The 27,328-nt window shown below is 43.5% G+C and overlaps 3 protein-coding genes across 4 annotated transcripts; 1 reads left to right on the forward strand and 2 right to left on the reverse strand.

The window, feature by feature from the left end:
• Positions 1-4,025: 4,025 nt before the first annotated feature.
• Positions 4,026-7,998, reverse strand: LOC311038830 (protein phosphatase 1 regulatory subunit 3E). The gene has a single exon (XM_084048436.1). The coding sequence runs from the start codon at positions 7,450-7,452 to the stop codon at positions 6,523-6,525; it is 930 nt and encodes a 309-aa protein (XP_083904562.1). The 5' UTR covers positions 7,453-7,998; the 3' UTR covers positions 4,026-6,522.
• A 1,202-nt stretch (positions 7,999-9,200) lies between these two features.
• cUnh16orf46 (chromosome Un C16orf46 homolog) lies at positions 9,201-12,313 on the forward strand. The gene is made up of 3 exons (XM_084058581.1): positions 9,201-9,333; positions 10,161-10,379; positions 11,280-12,313. The coding sequence occupies exons 1-3, from the start codon at positions 9,241-9,243 to the stop codon at positions 12,186-12,188; spliced, it is 1,221 nt and encodes a 406-aa protein (XP_083914707.1). The 5' UTR covers positions 9,201-9,240; the 3' UTR covers positions 12,189-12,313.
• Positions 12,314-16,462: 4,149 nt separating this feature from the next.
• On the reverse strand, positions 16,463-26,900 carry atmin (ATM interactor). 2 transcript variants are annotated; one of them, XM_084047587.1, is made up of 4 exons: positions 26,568-26,900; positions 20,002-20,127; positions 19,566-19,765; positions 16,463-19,469 (listed from the first exon to the last, which is right to left on the reverse strand). In XM_084047587.1, the coding sequence occupies exons 1-4, from the start codon at positions 26,841-26,843 to the stop codon at positions 17,711-17,713; spliced, it is 2,361 nt and encodes a 786-aa protein (XP_083903713.1). In that variant the 5' UTR covers positions 26,844-26,900; the 3' UTR covers positions 16,463-17,710. The 2 variants fall into 2 exon arrangements, with proteins under 2 accessions (XP_083903713.1, XP_083903714.1); XM_084047588.1 differs by lacking the exon at positions 26,568-26,900 and having other exon boundaries at positions 19,566-19,805; positions 20,002-20,028.
• Between the last annotated feature and the right edge of the window lie 428 nt (positions 26,901-27,328).

A 27,328-nucleotide genomic window follows, 5' to 3' on the forward strand; every position in this document is an offset into this window, starting at 1 on the left:
GGTTTCCGTCCTGGTCGTGGAACAACTGACCAACTCTTTACTCTGGCAGGGATCCTGGAGAGGGCCTGGGAGTATGTATATCCAGTCTACATGTGTTTTGTGGATTTGGAGAAGGCATATGACCGGGTCCACCGGTGGATTGTGCAGTCCGGGTAGGGAATGAGGCTTTGCCCCAGGTGAAGGAGTTTAAGTATCTCGGGGTCTTGTTCACGAGTGAGGGGAGGACGGAGCAGGAGATCAGCCGGAGAATCGGAGCAGCAGGAGCGGTATTGCAGACGCTGTACCGCACTGTTGTGACGAAAAGAGAGCTGAGCCAGGCAAGACTCAAAGCAAAGCTCTCGGTCTTCCGAGCAATTTTCGTTCCTACTCTTACCTATGGTCATGAAGTGTGGGTCATGACCGAAAGAATAAGGTCGCGGGTACAAGCGGCCGAAATGAGTTTTCTCAGACGGGTGGCTGGCATCTCCCTTAGAGATAGGGTGAGAAGTTCGGTCACCCGGGAGAGACTCGGAGTAGAGTCACTGCTCCTTCGCTTGGAAAGGAGCCAGCTTAGGTGGTTCGGGCATCTAGTACGGATGCCTCCCGAGGGTAAGAGGGCACTGGAGTGCTCCTCTTCAGTGCCATGCCTTGTTTCAGATCACGTGTAAACAAACAAACAACATTTAATCTACCCAACGCTGAGGACAGTGCTGTCAAACAAATCCACAAAGCCATCAAAGCAGCAGCATCATCTGGAAACAACCCATAGTCACTTAAAATAAAAATGTGGAATAGCCTTTCAAACTAGAAAAACGTGTGGAATACTTCCAAGCTAGTTTCAAATCTCCCAACAGTCAACAGAGATTGATGAGACAATTAGCTAATTATGGTGAGCTAGCATTGAACGCTTCAAATCAAGTTGCATGGAAAGCTTTCTAAAGAAACAAAAAATAAAAAGTTTAATATGCAACACAATTTTCTTTACAATATGTAGCCTATAGTAGTGGGTGTCCCTGCTTTATCACTCCCTGCTTCATCATTCTTTATCAAGGGGTCCTTGGCCTTCTTGTTCTTCTTGTTGATGGCCATGGCCAGCTCAACGTTGGGTAGCCATATCCTTGTCTCTGGTCCTACGTCAAAGGGGCCGGCTTCTGAAGGTGGTCTGTATAGGTGACTATTATATGTTCGGCAGTCTGCTCAGATATGAATGATACTAAATTTGATTTATAACACACTTTTCTAAAAAGATGGTTCACAGTCCTTCACAGGACGCACAACAATCAATGACAATGTTTAAAACAAGTTTGAGTTCAAATAAAGGCAAAAGTGGCATACCTTTCCACTTTTGTGTGTTAAATATGGGTTTCCACATTTTAAGAAGAAACATTTGATTTTGTTTTTCTTGGTAGAATTTGTTCTTGAAGTCTAAACTGTCTTCATACCAAGATAAACTATTTTTAGCAAGAGGGCTTGCGAACAGCAACTTGGAAACTGAAGAAGGGAAAGATAAATGTTTGTATAAAGCTGCACTGCATATTGGAACAAATGTAATTAATGATACGAGAGTTCCACAGATGAGTTAAACTAAAATTTAACAAAGTAAAAATGTTTCCCTTGGTGAATTACTTTCCTCAGTTCATCATACACAGTAAAATCCTCATTGATAATGTATCCATTTCTTAGAGAGTGTACCTTGTGAGTGTTCCGTTACTTTGTATATTCTCAAAGTTACCAGTTAACACTGGGGATTTTTATTTACTGTGTATCTGGCTATTATCTGGTTACTTTATTCCTTTAATCAGCTGGATGCCCTGGTGTGGCCTATGCTGTGGTGTTCTTCATCTGTGTCCAGTGCACAACTGCACGTGCTCTCTCTCTCTCTCTGTTTCTCTGTTTCTCTCTCTCTCTCTCACACACACACGCGCGCACGCACGCACGCACGCACGCACGCACGCACGCACGCACACACACACACACACACACACACACACACACACACACACACACACACACACACACACACACACACACACACACACGTGTGAAAGGGAGGCGTGGCATCAGACCCATATCGGTTCAAACACATGGCTGGCGTCATGTCTGCAATGGCCCACTGCAGTGCTGCTGTGTGAATGAAACCCTCCACTGCATGAGGTACACACAGCACAGTCCAGTGTTCATTAAACCACTGGTTCTCAAACAAATTCATGTCAACCCACAAAATGTATTTATATTATAGGCCACCATATATATTATATTATGGACACCAATCTGAAAAGATTCTGTGACAGGGACCGCCAGAAGAGAGGATTTGTGTTAAAATATTTCAAAATTATTATAAATGATAAATGATTCAGATGTTGCAGATCTACTACTTTTGAATAGCTGAAGTATAAAATAGGGTTAGAAAGGGGTTACACAGATTTTGATATTAACTAATATTGCTGGGTACCACCTGGAACTCCACTTGGAGAACCACTGCTTTTCCCCGCATGAACCCCAGCTTCCTATTCTGGCTATGTAATTATACGGACATTCCTGATCTACAAGCTCACAGCGCATTGCATTGCCATGCATTGTGAGCTTGTAGATCAGCTACCGTATCTTCGCCAAAGTTGTAGAGGGAAAAAAGGAGCAGCCCAAATATAGGGCCCAGACCGACCCCGGACAAGAACGTACGTACATTATATAGATTTAAGTGGTTGTACTGTACGGTTAACTGTAAAACAGTGACCCATCTGTCTATTTTTTGTACTGTCAGAGTTCGTAGAAAAAGTCCTTTTGGACACCTACTGAAATGGACAGGTGCGAAATGAACTTGAAAAGAGAAAAAAAGGGGAGTCCCGCACTGACTGATAGCTACTATCAGAGTTAAAATGACCATTACAGATTTTCCCAAACAATGAATCTGAACAATAAGATAAGTTGGGATACACACTACTACATTTTAAATGAAGAGGATTTCATTTCCATCACAAATGCCTTTATTAACATTGTTTTCATAAAATGTAGGCTACGCTACATTACAAACTCAACATAAAACTTGGGAGTGTATTTCAGCAGTGCATGCATACAGCAAAAACACAGTGTATAATATCAAGTGCAAAAAGAACAGGTTAGACTCCAATACACACAAAGAAAGACAGGTGGCCACAGGTATGGTATCATAACATAAAAGGTTTGCATAGGTTTTCAAAGAAAAAGATAGAAAGTATACCAAGTAGTCATTATTCCATGACATACAATGGCTAAACATGTGATAATGTGGTGTTGACTGTTAAACAGTGAGAGAAAAGAGCTGTAAGAAATGAAACATGTGGCAAGAAAAGAGAACATCAAAGTTAGTAGCTATTCACAGTCAGGAGAAGGTATCATCATATCCACATCACAACCATGGGACTTTCTTTGTCTTCACAGTTCACTCAAAGTGCATTGGAGAGAAAAGTTCATCTTACATTGCTCACCACCAACTACAATCATAAGTCACTTGTCAGTCATTTATTTATTTCATTTTTAGAGGCATGCCCCTTTCTTATCTATAGATATGCTCCTGCAATAAAACTGATTTGTGCATCTCCATCCATCTGCAAGTTTTTTTCCCCCCTTTGCAAAGACTTGCTATTATAAGTGTCTTTTAGCACACTTAATTTCTCAATGTCTGGTCTGTGTATTAGTTGTACACATGGGGTTTCCCATGATGCATTTCATTCACATTTTGGTATAGCCTCATTGTCAAATTATTTATAATTGTTCACAATAGTTTATAGATAATATTGTTTTTCAAAAATATGTGACAAATATAGCCATTTCTATGGTAATTTTAAAGTGACTGAAGTTCAAAAGATTAGTGATAATAGGATATCAATTGGAAATAAGTGTGCTTTAAGATTCAATTGTAACAATTGGGTATCTGTGCAAGATCTTCCAACATCAAACTGCACGCCTTAACCCTTAAGATTCTGCAAATCCTGCTTCCAAAATGCTTCAAAATGTACAGAACCTAGCACTGTACTGGAAAGACATTCAATATGAAATGTTAAGAGTTCTGATGTGGAATACAATGTGTACATTGTGGTAAGAAAATTCCTTACAAGTAGAGTAGAAGCCCTTCATCTTCTCTAGTATCACTTAGAGATGCACCATTACCACACTGGCATCACATATTCGCCACATACCAGTCTAAAACTACGTACTGGTATGGAAGAATTCTCGCTTCCAGAACTAATGTCTTAAAATAAAGAGCCACGTGTTACATGGAATAAATCATTATATGATTTAAATGTGCTTCTATGGTATGTAGAACAATTGCACTTTTGTATAATAATAATATCAACCTAATTTTCTACATCAGTATTATTAAAATTGAGTTAAAATTTGGAACTCAGAATTGGTATCAGAAGTGAAAAAAAGAAAAGAAGTATTGGTGCATCTTCAGTGCAGACATATACACTGGAAAAAATACCCACTTATTCACTCACATACACAGTGTAATTGGGCCAGAAGTATTTAACACAGGAGTGCTTGTTTGAAATAACTGGAAGTGCATCTTACCCTGACTCCTCAAGGCAAAGCAGTGGCAAACTTCAATTCCATGTGGAGCTCTCACCTCACAGAGAGGTTTTAATATCATGATGGAAATAATAACTACATTGGCAACAGTACCACAGAGACCATCTCTAATGGACTGACTTTAGGACTTTTCCAAAAAAACTAAGTGGTCAGGAACAATCAAAGTTTTTCCATAACAAGTCTTAATGACTTTAAGTGGACTGTCCCACTGAGACCACAGTGATGTAAACAGAGGCGTGAACACAGAAATGAACTCTGCTTTTCATCCAGCTGAGCTCAGTTTTTAAGTAAAGGAATAGATTTGTAACAGATTGTTGTATAGGCCTAACTATGAAGGCACAGCCCAGCTTAAAAACAAAACAAAAAAACAAATCAAAATGTATGGTCAGTAGGTGATTTCAAAATATTCTACAGCATGTTTGCCATATCTATCTCACCCTACCAATATTCCATTGAGTCAGGGAGAATTGTTGCAAAACATTAGTCTTGGGTCTGTAGTAGCTACAGCCATCGTTTTGTATTGTACATCCGAAAGTTATTATGACTGTGTGACCCTTAACACCAGCAGTCATCAGCATTATCACTACCAGATAGACATGCCTTTCTCTGAAAACATACATTTACAAAGACAGTACAATAAGGAATATTTTAAATTATGTGTTGAGTTTTGAAAATGGCCCACATTTATATTTTTTACATTTGGATTCATAGAAAATGATTTTTCAGTAAATGATGTCTGTTTCAACCTGAAGGTGAGGGAAATAAAATAATAAAACCTGCATTTGGAATATTGTGAGGTCCACAATTGGTCTGAGGTAAATGCACTCTTGCAAACAACAGAATGTCAAGTCCACAGTGTCACAACAATCATTTTCAAGGTGTCTATCCATTCAGAACAAAATGTTCTGTGTAGCCTACTATTCACAGTAGAGAATGAATGGGAATGGTGGCAAGTGCAGCAATAGTGCATCATTTGCAACGGTAGCCTTCATGATTTAGTGAAAACGGTATTATGAGGTGTTATAGAAAATTGTTCTGCAGAGAAAACACTGTATAACTTCGGTCTGAACATCCTGTACCTTTTTTGTGCAAGCCAGGAGGAAGGAATGAACATGTCACTGGTTGGTCCAGCCACTTGCTAGTTGCTTCTTCATTTCCAGTGCTCAAATCAAACATACTGTATAATGCTTGTTATAGATGATCTGGTAATAAAGGTGATACTTAAGAAGCTTTTTATGGAAGGAAGGCATTGTAAGATATTCGATGCACTGCAACCCCCCATGGCTTGTATAAGGCATTTGGAATGAAATGACAGTGGGGCACAATACATTAATTCTCTATAACAAAATTAACTGCCACTTATCATTAAGACAATGGCAAGGTTCCTGCCACCAAACCTGTTATTTTGGAGAATATGCAACAGAAAGCCGGTCTGGTTCATTTGGGGAGCTACGTGCGTCAAAGCTGCTTCATATTATTGACTGTTTGAGCTAGTCTTCAAAATATCGATCAATAACATCTCATTGAGTAAAACCTGTCGATTGATCTTTAGCCAGACTAGTAATCTAGCCAAAAATTCCTCTGCGACTGTGAAAAGAATAGTGATGCGTAAAGTGGGCATGTCATGATGCCGGGCACGTTTTCCGAGGCACGTGTTTCATCGTTACATAACGTGGACGTGCCCCCTATCAGGGGGTGCTGAAGTGGACAGCACCCTGATAACAAAATGATCAAACCGGGCACCTAATCAGGGCTTTATCTCTCGATCGGTCAAATCTGTGTCAAATCTGTCAAGCACATGACTATAGAGCCAAGGGAAATTAATTTCGAACAATGTCACAAAATGACAGCTGCGTGACAACGGCAGTAAACTCATGAACAACTGGCTATAATCTTCATTAAGGTGCCCGATAACCGTCTGCAGGCACGGCAATTACGCACAACATTAGAAGCCAAGAAAGACACCATCTTTAGTTAGATGAAGTGGATCCAGCCGTTCTCCCATTCCCGCGGCGGGGACATCTTCAACCTGTGACGCCGCACTTTGTAGTTGTTCCCATGGTTATTGTCCCAATATTCTTCCCCTCCGACACAGTACTTAATAGCGAACTGCAACGTGCCTCCGTTCTCCAGAAATGTCGGCGTGACGATCTTGAAGCGGAACTTGTCGGTGACGCCGTCGCTCGAGTCGGGCACGTAGGACGCCAGGCTGTCCATGAACGTTATCCAGTTGTTGATGGAATACCTCAAATGCACGCTTTTCTCAAACGCCAGATTTAACACGCGCACGATGCCGGAAAGACTGGACTCGTCCGCCTCGACCGTTTCCAACAGCACCTTCACCTCTCTCACCTTGTGCTGAAAGCCGGGCAGCGTGCCTGGATTCGTGAACTGCAACTCCATGAACACAGACTTATCTGGGCCCCGGGGGAACTTCGTGTCAATACGGTGGAGGTGGAGCGGCCCTTTATTGGGGACCTTCGCCAGGATCCGCTCTGGCACCTCCGGCGTGTCTGTGTCGTCAAAGTGCTTGACGGAGATGAGCTCCAGACCCAGGGAGTCGGCGAAGCGGACCTTCTTCTGACTGCTCGGGCTCCTGCTGCGGGAGATCTGGAGGCTCGCCCTGGCTATGGGCGTCGGGAGAGACTTGCACCTCCGACGCAGATTGGGACTCTGTGGAGGCTTGAGGAAGATCTCCCTGCCTCTCGGCCTCTCGTCCACCACGGGGCACTCGGCGGGCTCGCACGTCCCGTTCATCATGTCGAAATCGTCCCCATCCTCGAGCCGCGTGTTTGCCGCCGCCAAGCTCCCGAACAGTCCTGCTATGCAGCTGTAGTTCCTGGGGAGACAGTTCTTTGGAGGCAGCATGCTGATCACCACAGGGTGCACAGACTCCGTTTCCATAAAGCGGGTACAATCTGTTCTCTCTCTGCAGAAGCGAAAGTGATGCTGCTGAGGAAAGGAAAGGACCGGCGAGAAGATGATGCCGTCAGGTGTCTGCGGTCCGCCGCGCGGATAGGCGCCCTGGCCGCGTCAGAGGTTGACACCGCGCAGCCCTGAACCAATAAGCCAAGCTGTTGCTAAATGCACTCGCTAAAATTTTCAAATTCTACCCATGCGACGACAGCTATAAATCCTATCCATTTAATTATTTAAGTTGCAACACCGGGGTTTCCTTCCACGCGCTCTGCTCGTTTCCAGCAACGTGCCGTTTTTTTGCAGTGTCCTTTCCTTTCACAGTGTGAATATGCGGAGTGGGCAGAGCTTGATATGATGCTGATGTGTCTGTGTCTGTGACTCTGTGTCTCAGTGGGATGCTTGCTGTGGGAACACGACGTACCGACCGAGCTGCTATAGCTGGCCAGTGGCCACTAGTCTAACCAAAACATGCGCTTTCCTCTTTGACAAGCGATAAGAATGTGTGGACTCCCCTTTCATGTATTAAATATTATGCAGACATTGTTCTGTTATTATGCAAATATATAATTTGACAATATTATGCGATAATACAAATAGTCATATAGGGCCTAGCATATAGGAGGCAATGTACAGGTGTCAAAAACGATAATCAAACATTTGATTACGTTTAAATGTGTTTTTCTATTTGCAATATTTTAACCACTTAAAGTTAACCCTTTAGTAAACTGGACCTGAGTTGGCTCTGTACCCTTTTTTCATCTAGCCTACACCAAACCTCTTCGCCAAAAAAATAGCCGATCTACAACATCATGCATTGTGATTGTGAACTTGTAGGTCTGCTATTTTTGGCTGATGTTCCCCCAGTCCCCAGAATATGGATGCTGGGTTTCAAGTGGTTCATTAATGCTATTGATCATTGGATAATTGTATTACAATCACTGGGTGACCGGCTGGCAAAAGGGGTCTGTTTCTTACATAACAAAGGGCGATTGAAGTGGGGTGCACCCAGCCCTGGTCCATCTCTAACGCTGTGCCAGGCGCGCTGCTCTGTTCATAGACCGAAAATTCCACTGCCGTGCGAGGTCTCAGTCTTTAGTAAAAATAAACAAAACTATTTCACTACTCACCGAAACAAAGGCTGTCTATTCTCCAGGGTGGGAAGCCTCCCAGGACCCCACCTTCTCTGTATGATACACATTTTGGGCAGAAATTTAAAAAACAAATATTTACTCCACTGCGCCCTCTACAGATCTGGTCAATGGTAATGTATATCAACCAGATACATTAAACAAATCCATCTGGTGGACATATTTAATTTTCTGGTCAAAAAGTGTATTATACACAGAAGGTGGGGTCCTGAGAGGCTTCCCACCCTGGAGAATAGACTTTCAATAAGATAAAACAGCCTTTGTTTTGGTGAGTAGCGAAAACGTTTTGTTTATTTTTTACTAAAGACGGAGACCTCGCACGGCAGTGGAACTTTCGGTCTATGAACAGAGCAGCGCGCCTGGCAGGGCGTTAGAGATGGACCAGGGCTGGGTGCACCAGTGAATCTCACCCCTCCCACTTTCCACTACGTCACATCAAGTGCGGCTTCTTGGAGTTGCCATGGTGACGGCGTTCCAGCACTCTTCTTTCAAACGCATTTCCGTGTCTTGTCTCTTGTTTTAGCTTTGCTCCTCATGACGAGCCCCACACATATTGTGGGGTAGATGGATAATCCTGAACACAGTTTATTAATAATGTAATGCCGTTATATCTCCTTTAGACCGGATGCAATATTTTATTTATTGGAGGAGTGCGCCATCTCCACCTGACACGCTCCAATGCGTGTGCAAACACACTTCGAACTCAAACTGCGTTTTGGTGAGTGGACTTCAAAGTGGACGAACTGGATTTGAATTAGGCCTATATGTAATATTTTATTATTATGGACTACTTAGTGGTGTAAAGTAACTAAAGTACATTTGCTCAAGTACTTAAGTAGCCTACAATTTTGAGGTATTATACTTTACTGGAGTATTTCCAATTTTCAATACTTTTACTTCTACTCCACTACATCTCAGAGGCAAATGTTATACTTTTACTACACTACAATTATTTTAAAACTTTAATTACTTTGATTATTATTACAAAACATAATATCAACTACTTCAGTCCTATATTTCGGCCATTTGAAAATAGCCGATCTACAAGCTCACAATGGGTCACGATAGATGCATTGTGAGCATGTAGATAAGGATAAGGATAATTCCTTTTAACAGCATGTAGACAGCATGTAGATCGGCTATTTTGAAACGATTGTTATACATTTGAAAACGTGTTAAACGCATAATGAGTACTTTCTACTTTTGGTACTTTTGATGCCAATACTTTTGTACTTTTACTCACGTAAATTTTGAATTCTGGACTTTTACTTGTAACAAAGTATTTCTATGTTGCAGTATTGATACTTTTACTTAAGTACAACATTTGAGTACCTTTTCCACCACTGGGACTACTTCAGCGGCACAGCACCATAGATGTACAGTATAGGCTACATGATATGGCCTACAGTCTCATGTAGTTTACTAATTGTCCAAAGAAAAAAATACATTTGATCTGAAACGAAAAGCTAGCCTAGATATCTTTTTTTAATCTGTATTATTGGTGATCTGTGTAGATATTTTTCTTCTTTTGATTTCTCTGTATAGATTTCACCCCGAATTAAGCCTTCTTCTCACATGATGGCAAACATAAAAGAATGTGACCAGATGACTGTGGAAGACTCAGATGAGCCAGGATATTGGGAACAGCCAGGCATGGTTGCAGACAGGGACAACATCGATGGACTTATAGATATCAGTGAGGAGAACTTCTGGAAAGACCAGGAGCGTAGTGCGCATCATTGTCCCTCTGGCTGGGAAGAGGCTGTAAGTCACATCCAACACAAACCTTTGACTAGTGTGTATGTCTTACTTTCAGGCTTCATGTTGGCTAATGGCAATTTATTCTCCATCACACAACAGTGTTGTTTGCAGAAAATAGCAGATTTGCAAGCTCACAACACGTTTGTGTTTGGTGCAGGGGCATCGTTTGGGGACTCGGGGGGTGGCAATTGCCAGCCCCCCCTTTCGCATTTACCCTATAAGCATTATGGTCTTTTATTTACTCCACCACTGAAGATTAATCTGATTTTAGATCAATACTTATAGACGGTTAGACGCATGCTTTCCCCCCCCTGCAACCATACAGTGCATTCATTAATCACTTGGTCAATCAACCGGCCTCTCTATTTTGGGCATGTCATTTCAGGCAAATCTTCTTCTTTGTTTTTTCTCACCCTATCAAAACAAAACAAAGCTCTCTCATTAGATACCAGATTATAGTATTAACTGTGGATTTCACTGTGGGCTTCTAAACCTAAAGTATCAGCCTACACCAAATTATTTATACTCAACAATACAGGCATAGAACATTAGTTGCATGGGTCATTGAACAAAATCAATTTAGATGTAATAAAATGAGCCAATGAAAATATCAGGATTATATTGTTAAAAAAAAACATACAGCAGTTGATGCCCTTTTAGTTCCTCCATGTTTCATGTGTCAGCTTTTAGTATTAGGTAAATTCTTAGCTGCCAGTACTTTATTTACCCAAATCACTTCAGCACTATCTTTCAGCTTTGATGTGCTGCCTAGTTGAAGCTGCGATGTATTATTATAGCCAATTGAAGAAACAAGACGTCTACTAATCATGTCCAGCAATTACATTTTTTAAATACATCAGTGCTCTTGAGTTCATATCAACATTGTATCTGGTTTGGAAACAGGTCCAGGGCTGGGGCAGCGCCGCTCCGGCAGTGTGTACGCTTCAGCCTCAGAGGAAAGGGAAGAAGCCCAGGAATGGCGAGCCAGACCCCCACTGCCTTTTGTGTGTTGACATGAGACTCCCTGACTTAGATACCTCGGCCGTCGCTCCGGATTACCACTGCGAGCCACATACTCAACCACATGACACCGGCCTCCACAACACCACTCCATCAAGGCCCCTGAGCACCTCCTACAGTCACACCACTGAATCAGCCCCGGCCAAGCAGGCCCCAGAGTGCCTTGTCCTCAATGACCTGCAGAAAGCCACTCATCACCTCTTACTCGGTGAAAGTAGGGTAGCGGAAAGGAAGCCCAGGGAATCTCTCCAGCCACACCACCTTCCTTCCAAATACCGTCTTCTGAGGAGCAGGCCGAGTAACATACTGCTTTCCATAAACAGCTTTACTGTCTTACCACCAGTCCATCCACCCCAGCTCAGACCCCAGAAGATGGCTGGTCAGATCTGCTACGGTGAGCCTGGATCGGAACATTGCGGGACCAGCGGAGAGACATTAGAATCAAATGCGGACCACATCATTTCTTCCAGGGAGGCAACAGGTGACGAAAGAGGGGAGGTAACAAGAGTAGATGACACCTACAGTGCAGCCTTCAACTCAAAGTACTGCCCATGTCAGCAGAATCACCACCTGCTATCCACTTTCAGTGTCTGTGTCCCTGAGAGGTATGAGGTGTCCCTCACCTCCATAGCTGACACTGCCCCCCGCACCAGTTATTCTACAGGCAGGCATCTCAAGCAGGCCCCACGGAGCAACAGCAGGCGAGCCAAACAAATAGCAGCCACACCACAGCTGCCTATACTGTTAGGGACCAAGGTGCCTATGAGGGCGTCTGCTCACAGACTATTGTGAACAGTTAGTCTCACTGTGAATCCTCTTACTCTGTATGAGTGCACAATTAAAAAGATATTTTTTTGTAAGACTAAATTTATAAATATAAGAAAATAAGCTCAGGCCAAGGCTCAGAAAATTAAGGGGGAAAACACTTGTTATGTTTGTACTAATTGTGAAATTGAATTTTCATTTGTTTGTGGCTATAAGATGTATTTATTTATTTTTTCATGTAGCATTACTCAGCATTCAACTCATACATTAAAAAGGATATCTGTCCAGGTCACTATTTTGTAGATGGCATGAGAAATGGAATGCAAAAAGTGTTTATAATATGACAATGGTGGACAGGAATGAAAAGAGATTTTTTGTTATTTTTGTTTCGTGTGTTGGAAATCTAGCAAACTGGCAACATCTTCCAAATGTTGGTTGGAAAAAGCTGTATGAAAAGAAATGTTGAGCACCACATTTCATACAAGCCTTGTGTAGTGATGATGAAGCCCTCCTGCTTGGACAAACACAATCACAAATACAGTACACACACATACAAAATACACATCATATACACAGTAAATGCCTCTGTTAATTTATTCATTTGTAACTCTTGAGTACACAAATGCACATGTGTACACTCAGAGTTAAATGAACACGTCCGTGACTCCTAGGGGCTCCTCAGAGTTACTAAAGAGGGGCCACCAAATCTTTGTGTGATAGGAGCGTCCCTATTCTGACCGGAACATAAGCCGTAAATAGACGATCTACAAGTAATTAAATAATGTCTGATTATACACATTAACATGAATTAATAGAGAAGCTAATGTGTACAAAATACAAAAAACGTTAATTTACACAAGTCTATGAAGCCATTCATACAATATGTAGTGGGGGTCCCTGCTTCATCTCTCTCTCAGCTAAGGGGTCCTTGGCCTGGAAAACGTTGAAGACCCCTGCTTTAGATGTTATCTGTGTACATTCTACACTTGTGCCGACAGTTTCCCACAAATGTTTCTCGAGCTGTTCTCGTTACCCAGCAACTACAACTGCCATCCAATGAAAAGCAGAGCTATGTGGCTTGCACTTTAAACACTCCACACCACAAACAACAATATGGTTCTACCTCCTGTCACAATCCCTGTGCTGTGGACTGTAACCTAAACCACTGCCAAATGCATCTGTTAGGTCATAAGAAAAGTAACAACTGCAAATCTAGTTAGTTCACATTTAATATTGTAACCGTTTATCTGCCAGGATAAGCAGAGTATGCAGTTCACAATTTGGCAGCTCTTTCTTAGGTGCAAGGACAATTGGATTATTCTTGCTGATTGCCATCCAGACCCTGGTTGCTATAAAATACCTGTGCAGTAGACTATGGATATTGACAAATGTATGCGGACGCTTGGATCCTTCAAACATGGCATGTCATGCATTACTCAGGGCCGGTCAATTACTGCAGTGTTTGTATGGATTAGTAGGATGAATGTCAACTCCTGCTCCATTATTCTACCTCTGGGATGCTTTCCTTAAGTATTATCATATCACTACTTTGTGGCATTGCAATTCTAACAGCAGCCACTATATTAACATAAATGTTGAATTCACCTGAAAGTGCATGCTTTTGTGTGCAATGACATGCAAAATAAAATAATTAAATGTAAAGTCTGTTTGTGTAGCTTTGTTGCTTTATCTGGACACTTTGTACAACCCGGAATTCAGCGTTCTGTACTCTGTAAATTGATTAACTGTAACACTTTCTTCAATATTTAGTGACGAAGACAAATATTTCTTTAGCACTTTATTAGATTTCATTTGTAGTATAGCTTCGGCAACTAAAACAAGACAACCTTTAACTACACATTTAGGCAACAGAAACATACTTAAACAAAGGCTACTCAGAGACAAAATGACAATTATGTTCTGTATCTGCATGCAAATTAAAGCACTTTACTGACACTTAAGCTATGTAGATATTTAACATTGTTTTTTTTTGTGTATGTGTCCCCCAGCAAGCCCAGCAATTCCAACTTCATGAGCAATAATTTAGAAGTTGTTTTTCGAGTAGAGATGATTTGACAGTTGAACGTAAAAAGTTAAATACTATATAACAGTAGTGTAGAATGTTTTGGATGCAGTGCAAAAACATGACCATGTAATATCTGGGCACAGTATCTTGTACATTCATCAAGTTTCAAGGGAACATCTAGAAACTGTTATCAGGTGAACCCACCCTCCTCAAATAGACATTAATAGTATTGAACAAATGCTGCCTAAAAAGAACACAATACTGCATAGCCTTCACAGATTCTTGACATGACTGGACATAGAGGAATCAGGAATGCTTTTCAAACACAAATTACTGAAGGCATTCTAACGTTTCATGCAACAAAAATGCACATACACAACTGATTAAACATGCAAAGATAAACAAAAAGTATTTTGAATATTATTCAACATCAATTTGTTTTCAAAATCATAAAATTGATAACCATCTAAGAGCAGCAAATTGTTTACAACAAAACATATATATATAAAAAGTATAATACTTGGTTTAAGGCACCAACATAACAAAATGAAGAAATACTCAAGGCCTAAATGGTCCCTAGAAAACAGTGTGACTGGGGTGCCTGTGCAAATGAGGTAACTCTGTAACATGGTGGAAAGCCTAGTTCAGACAAAAGATTTGCAACTAGACAAAACTGTTTAAGCTCAATTTATCCTTTGCTGTATGACGGTGTTGCACGACGAAAACAGCTATACTTTGTTGTATGACAATGAAACAGCTATAATCTTTAAGAGCTTGTTGATCTGCCGTTTTCGGCATGCAACACCGTCGTACGACGGAGCATAAATGCAGCAGAGAAGAATTGCAGTGGTCTGAAGCTCCCATACGAAAACCAAATGCATGACCAAAGCACTAGGTTACTTTGACAGTAGCTTGTACAAGAGACAGAGGGAAACAAAGCACGTCCCATTGGTAAAAGCTCAAATCCAGGCAATTACAATAGAAGAACTTCAACTAGGTTATAAAATATTATAACAATAGGTTATAATATTTTAGGTGGTGAACATACAGTCACATTTCACTCATAGGCAGAAGAGAGGCTAATGCTCTTGGTTTCTGTACAGCATTGTTATTGTATCACTTCAACAGAGCGCTGATACTGTATACACTTGCAGCCAGCTAATAAATAAGTCAGACGGCGACAGTCTAGTCTACTAACCGTCTCAAAGTCTTCGCTTAACTATAGAGGCCAAAGACAGTAAGGTGATTACACAAGACCACAGTTCACAAGCACATTTCAATAACTGCTGTGACAACGAGAATTGAGCGTAGCCATTTACTTACTTACCTGTGAAACATCTATAGGATTAGTGATAGATACATTGTATGACCCTATAAGACCAAAACCCACCGTTTCCCATTAGTGTTTCTAATTAGTTCCCTTTGCTCCAGTAAATGGAAACCATAACTTAGAGCTAAAGCTACAATAACAGTCTAGACATTTGTGTGCTTCCAATTTTGTGACAACTCCTGTTTCAGAATGACAATCCCCAGTGCCCCCCATACAGAAATGGCTTGTTGACATCAGTGAGAAAGAACCTCGATGGTCTGTACAGGGTCCTGACCTTAACCCTATCGAGCACCTTTGGAATGAACTGGAACGCCAATGTGAGCCAGGTCTAATCGCCCACCATCAGTGTCTGACCTCATTTATGGTCTTGTGGATAAATGGAAGCCAAGCACAGACATTGACATGGCGTTGTCTTGTTTGCCACTATAACACTGTCCAGTATTCTGGGATGGCTTTTCACTAGTTGAAAGAATTGGAACATTGCTGCAGCAAATTGCTTCCATTCAGCCACAAGAGAATAAGAGGAGTCAGACACTTACTTTGGATGAGCAGGCCTGGCTCGCATTTGACATTCCAATTCATTCCAAAGGTGTTTGATAGGGGGCAGTTGTGATGATGATGAAAACAGAGAGACAGAGCCTCTAGCCAGCACCTCAACTGAACACATGAAAACACAAGTTAATGTAGAGCACTGTGGAGCATCACAACCAACTAATGATGTCCAGGTCCTCTCTGCACACTGTTCTGAATCGAATACAGTGCTCAGTCTAAAATCACTAAAATCACACAAGGCACAAAATGTGGAAGAACAAACCTCGTCTTTGAGGGACAGCTTGTTTCTCAAAGACGAGGTTTGTTCTTCCACATTTTGTGCCTTGTGTGATTTTAGTGATTTTTAGACTGAGCACTGTATTCGTTATCAGATTCAGAACAGTGTGTACTTGAAAGACAAATCCCTTTAGTTTTATACAGTAGTTTGTGGCAAATGTTTAGGTCAGGAGTAAATACTTTAGTTATTTAGATAGTGACAAAGGATATAATCAAAAGGTAAAATACATTCACCACTTATCCCGATGCAGTTTGTAAGTCGCTCTGGAAGAGTGTCTGCTAAATGCCTAAAAGTGTAATTGTCATTCTGAAACAGGAAACAGCCATTTGCAAACTGTTATACCAACAAACTGGAAGCATACAATTTTCTAGAATGTCAGTGTAGTTGTAGCATTAACATATCCATTTAATGGAACAAAGTGCACCAATTAGAAACACTAATTAGACAGGGGGCCCACTGACTTTTGGTCATATACTGTAGTGTACCTTTGAAGCATAACAGGTTTAATCAATGCTTTGAACATATTTGCAGGGTGTATAAAAGGTTTTGCTTTGTAATTATTTAATTTAAGTAGACCTTACTGGCACAACAGCGTGCTAAAATGAGAGGGTGCTCATCATGAGGAAGTTGACAATCTTGCCAATGACATAAAAACAGCAGGGGCAGGCATCAGAGACACAAGCAGAGAACTGCTATTACTGTAAATGCATGCTTCAACGCTGGCCCTGCAGTTGAAGACTTCATGACTATTTCCAAACTGCAGTAGTAGTGATTTGTTAGTTAAGTTAGCTAAATTTAGCTAAATTAAAATGCCGGTTTCTGTGGAGTAGCAGACAAGCTTCACATTGATTCCATGAGGTGAATGCAAATTGTCTTAGAAAAGAGGACAATTCAACAGCTTTCAAAAAATTCTGTTGGAGATATTCTCCAATATCTTCCTCTTGAGTGGAATCTTGACAGTAACGAGATGCTAATATCATTTTCCAACTGCTATGAACAAGACCAAACAATGACAAGTATGCTAGTGTTCACACACTGAGATGTAGGAGTAAACTGGCGTTTCAGATAAGACACATACAATATTATTTCATGTGCAAATAAATATGTAAACTGGCAGAGGATTCAATAAGTCATGCCCAATGAACTAATAAAGTGCAGCTGAGCGATCGGCGTACATGTCTACAAATGTTTCTGGACATGATGCCCCCCAATGGAATGTTCAGAAACTTGGCTGAATCCTTCCTGCTATGATGGACTTCAACTGTAGTCCCGCAGTCGGGCGACAGTATAGGTCTCCTAAGAGGGAGAGGCAGACACCAGAAACATGTGCTGCAGGGGGTGAAGCAGCTCCACTCGGGAGGCCTTCAGCTGTTGGGTTTCTCTGGTTGCTGAAAGAGAGCAGCACACAGCTCCTCACACGTCTGGGTCTCCACAGAGCTGAAGTGGGACTCCATGTTCCAGGCCATGTCTGCTGACAGGAAGTCGTCCATGACCGTCTGGGTTTCGTTGCTGGTAAGGAAGAGGTGTCCGAGGCCCTCTGCCTGGCTGCTCACAGTCTGGGTCTCAGTGCTGCTAAGCAGTCTCGTGTGCTCACTTTGGGGGATGGCGGGCTGTGCGGAGAGACTTGGGGGCAGGGAAGGGATATCAGTCTGTGTTTCTGTGTCTGAAGACTCTGTGCTCATAGAAAAGCTAGACTGGTGCAAAATGCTGCCCAGCGGCATGTGGCTTCCGGCACTCAGCAAGAAATTGAGGTCAGTCTGAGTTTGAGTATCAAACAGCTCCAGGTCACTGGCCTGGGTCCGACTCTGGCCATCGCTCCGGTCCAGCTGGTCCAGCAGGAGGCAGTCTGTCTGGGTCTGGATGTCCAGAGACTCTAGTGGTGTGTCACCACCAAGTGCTCCCAGCTCACTCTCCTCTGTCTGTGTCTGGATGTGTACTGCATTAAGAAACTCCTCGAAGTCAAAGTCAATGCCGGTATGCTGCTCCTGAACAGAGCCCAGGCTCGGCCCACAGCCTACGGTGGCATCACTGAGTACCTGGTGACCTGACAGAATGTTTTCCAGGTCAGTTAGCAAGGTCATGGTTTGGGTCTGGTTGTCTGCGACGCTGTTGGGGTTAAGCTCATCTGTCTGCACCCCAAAGCACATGCCCCCCGCTGACTTCTCATCCTCATAGAGAGTGTTACCTGCTGCTGTGAGGGAGACATCCATGGCCAGAGCTGTCTGGGTGGAAACGTTGAGCGAGCTGCTGTCAAACAGGTCAGAGCACATGATGGCCTGGTCGGATTCTGGGCCCGTCATAGGCCGGATGGTCTGGGTTTGCCTGGTTATGTAGGGGGTTGATGTGGAGGAGGTGCAGGGTATCTGGCTAAGGCAGGGGATGTCTGTTTGAGCTCCGATAGTGGAGGTGGCTTTGGCTCTGGGGGAGAACGTCTGGGTCTCCACACTGACTGGCAGCAGGACTTGAGCACTCACACTGATGTCTGTCTGGGCGCAGGAGGACACAGAGGATTCGGCTGCAGTACACACACCCATCCCTACCCCTCCATGCATGCGAGATAGGCAAGATATGTCTGTCTGAATATTTGTGGAAGTGCTCCTCCCCCGCTGGTCTCCCAGGCAGCTGGCTGCGTCTTGGGTGTCCGCAGACTCCAGACTCACCTGTACTCCCGTGCTGGTGGGGCCCAGGCTTGAGCGAGAGGAGGCAGGTAGACTGTTCTTGAAGCCCAGGGTCTTAGCATCCATTTGGGGTACCACAGCACTCATGGCCTGCGGCAAGAGGTGGAGGGCGCTGAGGGAGCCTTGGCTATCCACAGCTAGCACCACAGACCTCAAAGCACCACTCTCTGTGGACGGAAGGAGGACAGGCAGGTGGGCCAACTGCATCAATGGTACATTGACCAGGGCTATCTTGGGCTTGGGGAGCAGCAGCTTCTGGAGGCTTTTAGGGGGGCGGGTGGCCTGACTGCTTGATTCCGAGGCGTTGCTTGTCGGCTCATAATGAGGACATGCCTCTGACCACTCTCTGTCCCCACTCATGATCTGACAGGTTGCCTCTTTGGGCTTTACCTTCATAGAGCCGCTCATCAGCTTCTCCATCTTGCGCTTTTTAACCGGGGGGATTCTGCAACGCAGACACAAAAGATAAGACAGTCAAATTGTTAGCACCAAACTTGAAGTGCAGTGTTACAAGTCAAGCCTATATGGGCTTTGCATTCACCTGTGTTCTGTAGGGACCTCGTGGCCAGTTCTGTAGACATGTGACAGTAAAGCTGCCCTGCTGGCATAAGGGCAGCCACATGTGCAGCAATAGGTCTTCCCACAATCCTCAGTGTGGCGTCTCAGGTCCCACTCTGTACTGTAGCCATTGTTGCACTTGGAGCACTTATGTTTCTTCTCAGCATGCATCTTCATGAAGTGCTACAGTAGAATACAGCAGATAGAAGAACAAAAATATGGTCTGTACTTGGTCATAACTCCACAACTTTGGTAATGGTATTTGTCTTTATGATTGCTGGAGTTGATGACATGATTTGCGGTTTTACACTAGCCTGTGGTCATTTTAATAAGAAAATGCATGCACAGTATATGATGCTGCAAATGACCAATTTCTATTCCTCAGGTCCTGAAAGGTTTTCTTATTATGTCAGGCTTACTTGTTTGACCAGAGAGAACTGGGAGAAGGGTCGGTTTGGACCTCTTGGACAGCCTTCGATTGGACAACAGTACAGTTTCTTTGAGCCCTTCATGTCCTTCCTGATGGTGGGATTGACAAGACCATCCTGACAGTGAGAGAGAATGAGAGAAAGATGAGGGAAAGGTTTTCAAGAATGTGGAGCTGCCAAAAACGCAAACTTGTGGCAATGAAAAATGTTGTTTTAAGTTCTGGTTAGTGTGAGATTTTCAGTGTGTGTTTTAACACATTTAATGCAGCTCTATTTAAAGTTTGAAGATCATTCTCTATAGGCCCCAAATCTAAAATGCCACCAATATGTTTAAAATTGGCCAAATAAAAGAAAATCGGACCCTAAATAGAAACAATATCGTTTTTCAGGGGGTTAAGAGACATTTATAGTACGTTTATGGTAGCTTGACCACTCTGCCTATTGAAAACATTAATAATAATAATAATAATAATAATAATAATAATAATAATAATAGAAATATTCAAATTAAGATCTTTTTATATTATCATTATCATGAAGATGATCCAACCTCGGGAAAAACAATGAGAAAACTTAGTACGCAAGTCTCTCAATATGCCTGAGGACAAAAATGTAATGTGGTCAACATAATTATAAAAGTATAGATAGCTCATAAGTGCCTTGCATCTGTATTCGCAGCCACCTACTTTGCTGGGGACCCAATGATGCACTCTTGTAAGTTGCTCTGGATAAGTCTAAATCTGTTAAATTCCAAAATGTATGTTTATTGTACTGGATACAATAAAATGCACATTTGAAATCAAACAAACAAGTCAGAGGCCCCCATGGATTGATTACTTATTTTTCCATGTTTTACAAGGAAGCACAGTTTGCTATGAGAAATGCCCATTATGTAAATGTTTTTTTCATTGGTCCTGAGTCTCTGAACATTTATTGGGTCCGGGGCCTTCACCGGACCGTAACGTCAATCCGACTGATATGCCCATATATTCAGATCTCTGTATCTGTCAGTGCTCGTTCATTTTGCGCTCATATATGGAGATCCCTGATGTCATCAGCGTATATGCCCATACATGGCATGCTGATATGCCCATACTGTACTGTATATGGACATTTCTGCATCTATCAGTCCTTGTTCCTTTTATGCCCACAACCCATATATGTGGAGCTGAGTGATTTGTTTGTGCCTGATGCCATGACAACACAATGAGGTTAGACAACACACTCCACATTTGGGCGTAATTGCATAAGGAACTCCTTTTATGGTTATGGCTGAGTCATGGTGACATGAGTGTGACATCAGAGTTCCGCCCCCCTGCCGGCCCCCCTTAAGACATTAGGAATGACGACAGCTCATAGAGTTTCTGATCAGATACTAGATGGGTAGCTTGCATCAAAAAATGCATACCTTACAATTTGAATCCTGCGCCATGTCGGTTGTCCGTTGTATGTATGTATGTATAAGAGTGATGCAACACTACATCACTCTTACTGTCTGTCTGAAACTTTACACTACATCATCACAACAAACCAACCTGTTACCAAGACGACGATGAGACGGTCGTCCCGAATATGGACACAACGCCAGTGTGACGTAATCTCACGACACGATGAGACGGTCGTCCCGAATATGGACACAACGCCAGTGTGACGTCAGCATGACATCACATCCTACCGACGTCAGCATGACATCACATCCTATGCGCCAAAACTTTACACTACATCATCACAACAAACCAACCTGTTACCAAGACGACGATGACGATGAGACGGTCGTCCCGAATATGGACACAACGCCAGTGTGACGTAATCTCACGACACGATGAGACGGTCGTCCCGAATATGGACACAACGCCAGTGTGACGTCAGCATGACATCACATCCTACCGACGTCCTACCTATAAATTCTAGGATGCCGTCAGATCGCACCAGTTCGACGGCTTCCATCCTCAACACAACCCACGCCGCCAAAATGACCACCACTTCACCCCACGAAGGAACTCTCTCCACCACAATGACGACAACTTCACCCGACAAAGGTACTCATTCCACTCTGTCTTCTCACACGCCACTTACGCCACGTAATGTATATCTGCAAACTATAAGTAAATGCCAGTGGTGACCCACGCCTGGAGGAGTTCGACAAGTGGACTCTCAGCATTGGCGATGGCACAGCCAATGATGACAACAACTTCGTCTCCATCCCCGAGGACATGTGTTTCCACATTCAAGCCAACACCGCCCTTGACAACACAGCAGAGGAGAACTCCATGAAGGAGTTCTGCAACACCATCTTCCCTGACTTGCCCAACAACTTCACTAACACTGGGTGGATGGATGGCAGATCACTGCTTGCCCCTACCAACAGGGAAGTCGACACCATCAATGACATCATGGAGACCTGGATGCCAGGTACCTCCACCAAGCTCAGCAGTGCTGACACCCTGGAACACGACCAAGACGCAATGCGCTTCAACGTGGAATATCTAAACACCCTCTGCCCCCATGGATTTCCCAGGCACATCATCACCCTCAAGCCTGGCATGCCTTTGATGCTACTCCGCAACATCAGCCCCAAAGACGGACTCTGCAATGGGACAAAACTCTTATTCCAGAGGACCCTCAACAACAAGCTGCTGCTGTGCAAAATAGCAGCCACGCAAAAGGAGGTCCTCATCCCTCGAATAAAGTTCATTCCTGATGCTGGACTTTTCACTTTTGACTGGGCCAGGCGACAGTTTCCAGTCCGCACTGCTTTCGCCACCACCATCAACAAATCACAAGGGCAAACACTTACAACAGTTGGGGTCTGGCTTCGATCCCCTGTCTTCACTCACGGACAGCTCTATGTTGCCAGTTCAAGAACCGGTGACCCAGCAGCCCTGAAGTATGCCATACACCAGCAGGAAAACCACACTGAAAACGTCACTGAAAACGTGGTTTTCACAAAAGTGCTTCTTCCCCACTGAGGTAAGGCTGTCGCATTCTTCCATGTGTCGTTTCTGATTGCTCTACATTACTAACAATGCCTACAACTTCACACAAACATCACTGTCTTCACTCTCACATGATCCATGGTGGACGTCTCACATTGTGTGCTTGACTCCTGCCTTCGCCTTTTCTCCCATTCTGCAGGCTCTGCCATGACAACCTGTGGGCCTGACGACGTCGCCACTGTCTTTCACACCATTTCATTCGTATACACCTTTTACACCAATAAACTGCTCACTTCATCTCCTGCCATTTGGTCTCTCTTTTAACATTGTACACCACTGCACACTGCTCACAGGTCTGCCATGCCAGGTGTGAGTAATCACAAAGTGGGTTTGGGTCATTGCAGAGGTGATGCACGTCACCTCTTTGTGAAGTGGGTATTTTCAAAGCCTGCCGTGGATTTAAGGGAGCACAAAACTCTCTCTCACACTGTGAGGTGCCTGTCATGGGGCACTGCCAAGTGGACGACGCGTCGCGCTAGACGTTCGGGCCGCGTAGCGGCCCGAACTTCTAGTAATATACAAGTATATTATGCTTGTATAATACTATAAGTTCGGGCCGCTATGCGGCCCGAACGTCTAGCGTGACGCGTCATTCACTTTGCAGTGCCACCTTACAGGCACCTCACAGTGTGAGAGAGAGTTTTGTGCTCTCCTAAATCCACGGCAGGCTTTGAAAGTACCCACTTCAGAAAGAGGTGACGTGCATCACCTCTCCAATGACCAAAACCCACTTTGTGATTACTCAGACCTGGTATGGCAGACCTGTGGGGAGTGTGCAGTGGTGTACAATGTGAAAAGATAGTTGAAATCGCAGGAGATGAAGTTAGCAGTTTATTTGTGTAAAGGGTCGTCGGCGTGGGTTGTGTTGAGGATGGAAGCCGTCGAACTGTGGTCTCCAATGAGCGTTTCCGGCGCGATGTCTGGCGTTGTATCTCCAGCCGTTGTGGCTTTGGTGAAGTTGTCGTCATTGTGGTGGAGAGAGTTCTTGTGGTGGAGAGAGTTCCTTGTATAGATTATTACTATGAATTTATAGGTAGGATGTGATGTCATGTGATGTCATGCTGTCGTGAGATTACGTCACACTGGCGTTGTCATCGTGATGTCAGATTACGTCACACTGTATAGATTATTACTATTTATCGCTATGGAAGCCGTCGAACTGGTGCGATCTGACGGCATCCTAGAATTTATAGGTAGGATGTGATGTCATGTGATGTCATGCTGTCGTGAGATTACGTCACACTGGCGTTGTCATCGTGATGTCAGATTACGTCACACCGTCACACTTGCGTCGCATACGGACAACCGACATGGCGCAGGATTCAAATTGTATATATACTAGAAGTTCGGGCCGCTACGCGGCCCGAACGTCTAGCGTGACGCGTCGTTCACTTTGCAGTGCCACCTTACAGGCACCTAAAGAGGTGACGTGCATCACCTCTGCAAGGACCCAAACCCACTTTGTGATTTGTGATGTCATGCTGTCGTGAGATTACGTCACACACTGGCGTTGTGTCCATATTCGGGACGACCGTCTCATCGTGATGTCAGATTACGTCACACTGGCGTGATGTCAGATTACGTCACACTGGCCACATACAACGTTCGTACATACTGACAACCGACATTGCGCAGGATTCAAATTGTATATATATAGATAGATAGATAGATACACTCGCCTGTTAGTTTGTATTGGCCAGTGCGCTCAGTGCAGTATTTCCGAACGCACCTATAATAAACGTTAACTGGCTCAACAGTATATTCAGTTTTCCATCGTGTCTTGTCACAGCTCTTCAAGCAATCCCTGGATAGCGCTGCTGAAGAGGCTGTCTGCAGACTCCACAGCATTGAATCAATGAACAGCATTGTTATGTAAGAAATGCAGAGCTGGGTGCACTTTAAATGGTACATGATGCAGACCAAAGTATTGAGCTACATGACAGTCATTATTAGCATCATAGTGGTCAAGGTCACCTCCATCTGCTGTACCACTGGAGAGAGAGCTTAAGTGGACAGCTTTGCATTCACCCACTGCATGATGCCAAGGAAACAGACAATGTTCTGAAATACTGCCCATTATATATTTATTATATTTGTATTGTTATGTTGCTGTTAGCACAGTATCGTGGCGGACCTTACCACACTTGCATGTTGCTACTTGTATCTGTATGAGTAGTGACAAATAAAACTTCTTGATTCAGCAACATCAGCTGACAAAACAGGCTATTCTAAAGCCTGTGTACCAAAGAGAAACCATACGTCACCACAAACTATAGTCACTAAGGCTATATAGTCCAACTATGATCTCTTATCAAGCTTAATTGTCATTCCTTATAGTCTAATAATGGTACCATAGTCCTTCTGAGCTGTTGTGGTACTATATAACATCCCAATTTTAGATTAATGTACATCTTATTCATAGTGACAAAGTCATGATCTCACCATTTCTCTACTTGCAGCTACAGTGTGAATTGGGCAGGAATGGATACCAGCACTGACTGTGTAACATAAACATTAGCGTTGTCAAGGTAATGTGTGGTGGCATAGTACCAACACTTGTACAGTCAAACATGAAAACGTAGTTGTTGAGCACAGCAAATTGAAAACTGGTGTGCAATGATGCACAGATAACACAGCGGGCCTCATGTAAAGCCATATGAGCCTTAATCATACCTCATTCTGTCAATCTCAGATGCTATGAATAGTAATATTAGAGAGAAATGACAGTGAGTACTGCCATCAAGGCTGTAGTTTCCTTTTATACTGATGACGGCTTCATTATCACTGCTGTCAGATGCTTCATGCAGCCATGGGGGAAAAAAAACACCTTCACTTTTATCATTGTGCTGCCTTCAAGCACTGCTGCTTTCTACCATACTTACCCCTAGGTGCCCTCCTGTCCTGTGTGAGCTTGTTACATACAAGGATGCCTAAGCATTCTTCTTGCTGGGCATGAGCCACAGAAGGTGCCTTTAAGACCTAATTCAAATTCTAACATTCACCTTTTTCAACAAAGAGCGTAGTCTGTTGCAGGACAAAAGGCAGCCTTTCCAAGGGAAAGAGTGCCATTCACTGAGGGGAAACTGGAATCACTATGCCTCCCACAGGAATCCTGAAAACCAGTGGGTCAGGAGGACAAGGGACAACTGCAAGACTAGAAGGAGCCTTCAATACAACTCCCAACAGCCTTCTTGTATACTGACAGGGTATAAATTACCAGTGATACTTTACTGACAGAGTGTGAAGACAAGATTTATTTAGTTCTTATTCCAAACAACAGCAACCCATAACAAAGGCTATAGCTGTGGGATAGGGCCACTAATAGTAACATTGTGAAACCCCAATGGAGGTTTCACTTTAACAGTTCATCTTGGGGTATGAGGTCACAGCAGTGACCTCGTATCAACGAGGGAGGATTATTCTCCCAACTAATCTCTCGGTTAAAAATAACAACAAGCATATGCGTAGTAGGTGTTAGTTAAAGCCCGTCGTACGACGGTGTCGCTTGCCGAACCCGCTTGTTCGTATAAGCTTCAGTCATCATCATATTAACATGATTACCTTGACTCTGTGAGACTTGACCAGATGCATGTTGAGTGCAGGTGGGTTGGGGAGGATCTTGCCACATCCCTCCACGGTGCAGAGGATGTTGGTCCGCACCTCCTTGCTCAGCTCGCCGATGGACGGCCTGATGATCTCCCGATGCTGCTGACACAGAGCTCCTTCCACCACCGGGATGTTCGTCGGAGCGTTGCCGCTGTCTTCTTTGACCGATGCAGAGGAAGCCATGTTGCAAGTGTCTTTACCGTGTGATGAAAGCCCAGTTGCAGCATTCATTCACGCGCCCGGGGCGCATTTCAGCCATCAGAGTTGTTTTCTGTGTGTGTGTGTGTGTGTGTGTGTGTGTGTGTGTGTACACGACGCAAGACGGATCCGCCCCTTCCCTTCCTACACTCGGACTCAACGTCACCTCCGGTGTTACACCGAAACTGGTGTTTCTTGCGTGTTTGATTGTATGTGTATGTAGCCTGGGATCAATACCATTTTAGGGTTTCTGATCCGGTCGGAGCGGAAATACCTTTACGTCATCACACGGCCGGAACCAATGACTGGAACCACTGGTACTGTGCACCTCCAAAATTATTCCCCTGGTTTAAAATGTGTTTAGTTTGGCTTGATCGTTTTGATTATTTTGGTATGTCCATCTTTTATTCAAACTCGTAGCACGACTAGCGAGTCTAAACAAATTGATTCGCGTTGCGGGGGACAAAAACAATGCGACGCCAACCGGAACCCACCACCGGAACACGATTACACGGTTA

The sequence above is a fragment of the Gymnoscopelus microlampas genome (assembly GCF_963454915.1).
Source record: "Gymnoscopelus microlampas genome assembly, chromosome: 1".
NCBI lineage: Eukaryota > Metazoa > Chordata > Actinopteri > Myctophiformes > Myctophidae > Gymnoscopelus > Gymnoscopelus microlampas.

What these genes read in the sequence shown, in the direction of transcription:
- LOC311038830 (XM_084048436.1), bottom strand. Translation starts at nt 7,452, where the DNA reads ATGGAAACGGAGTCTGTGCACCCTGTGGTGATCAGCATGCTGCCTCCA.
- cUnh16orf46 (XM_084058581.1), top strand. Translation starts at nt 9,241, where the DNA reads ATGCAATATTTTATTTATTGGAGGAGTGCGCCATCTCCACCTGACACG. An exon ending in CGAACTCAAACTGCGTTTTG is followed by an intron (nt 9,334 to 10,160) that starts GTGAGTGGACTT and finishes TTCTCTGTATAG; the next exon opens with ATTTCACCCCGAATTAAGCC. An exon ending in CCTCTGGCTGGGAAGAGGCT is followed by an intron (nt 10,380 to 11,279) that starts GTAAGTCACATC and finishes GTTTGGAAACAG; the next exon opens with GTCCAGGGCTGGGGCAGCGC.
- atmin (XM_084047587.1), bottom strand. Translation starts at nt 26,843, where the DNA reads ATGAATGCTGCAACTGGGCTTTCATCACACGGTAAAGACACTTGCAAC. An exon ending in TCAAGTCTCACAGAGTCAAG is followed by an intron (nt 20,128 to 26,567) that starts GTAATCATGTTA and finishes TCTCACTGTCAG; the next exon opens with GATGGTCTTGTCAATCCCAC. An exon ending in GAGGTCCCTACAGAACACAG is followed by an intron (nt 19,470 to 19,565) that starts GTGAATGCAAAG and finishes TCTGCGTTGCAG; the next exon opens with AATCCCCCCGGTTAAAAAGC.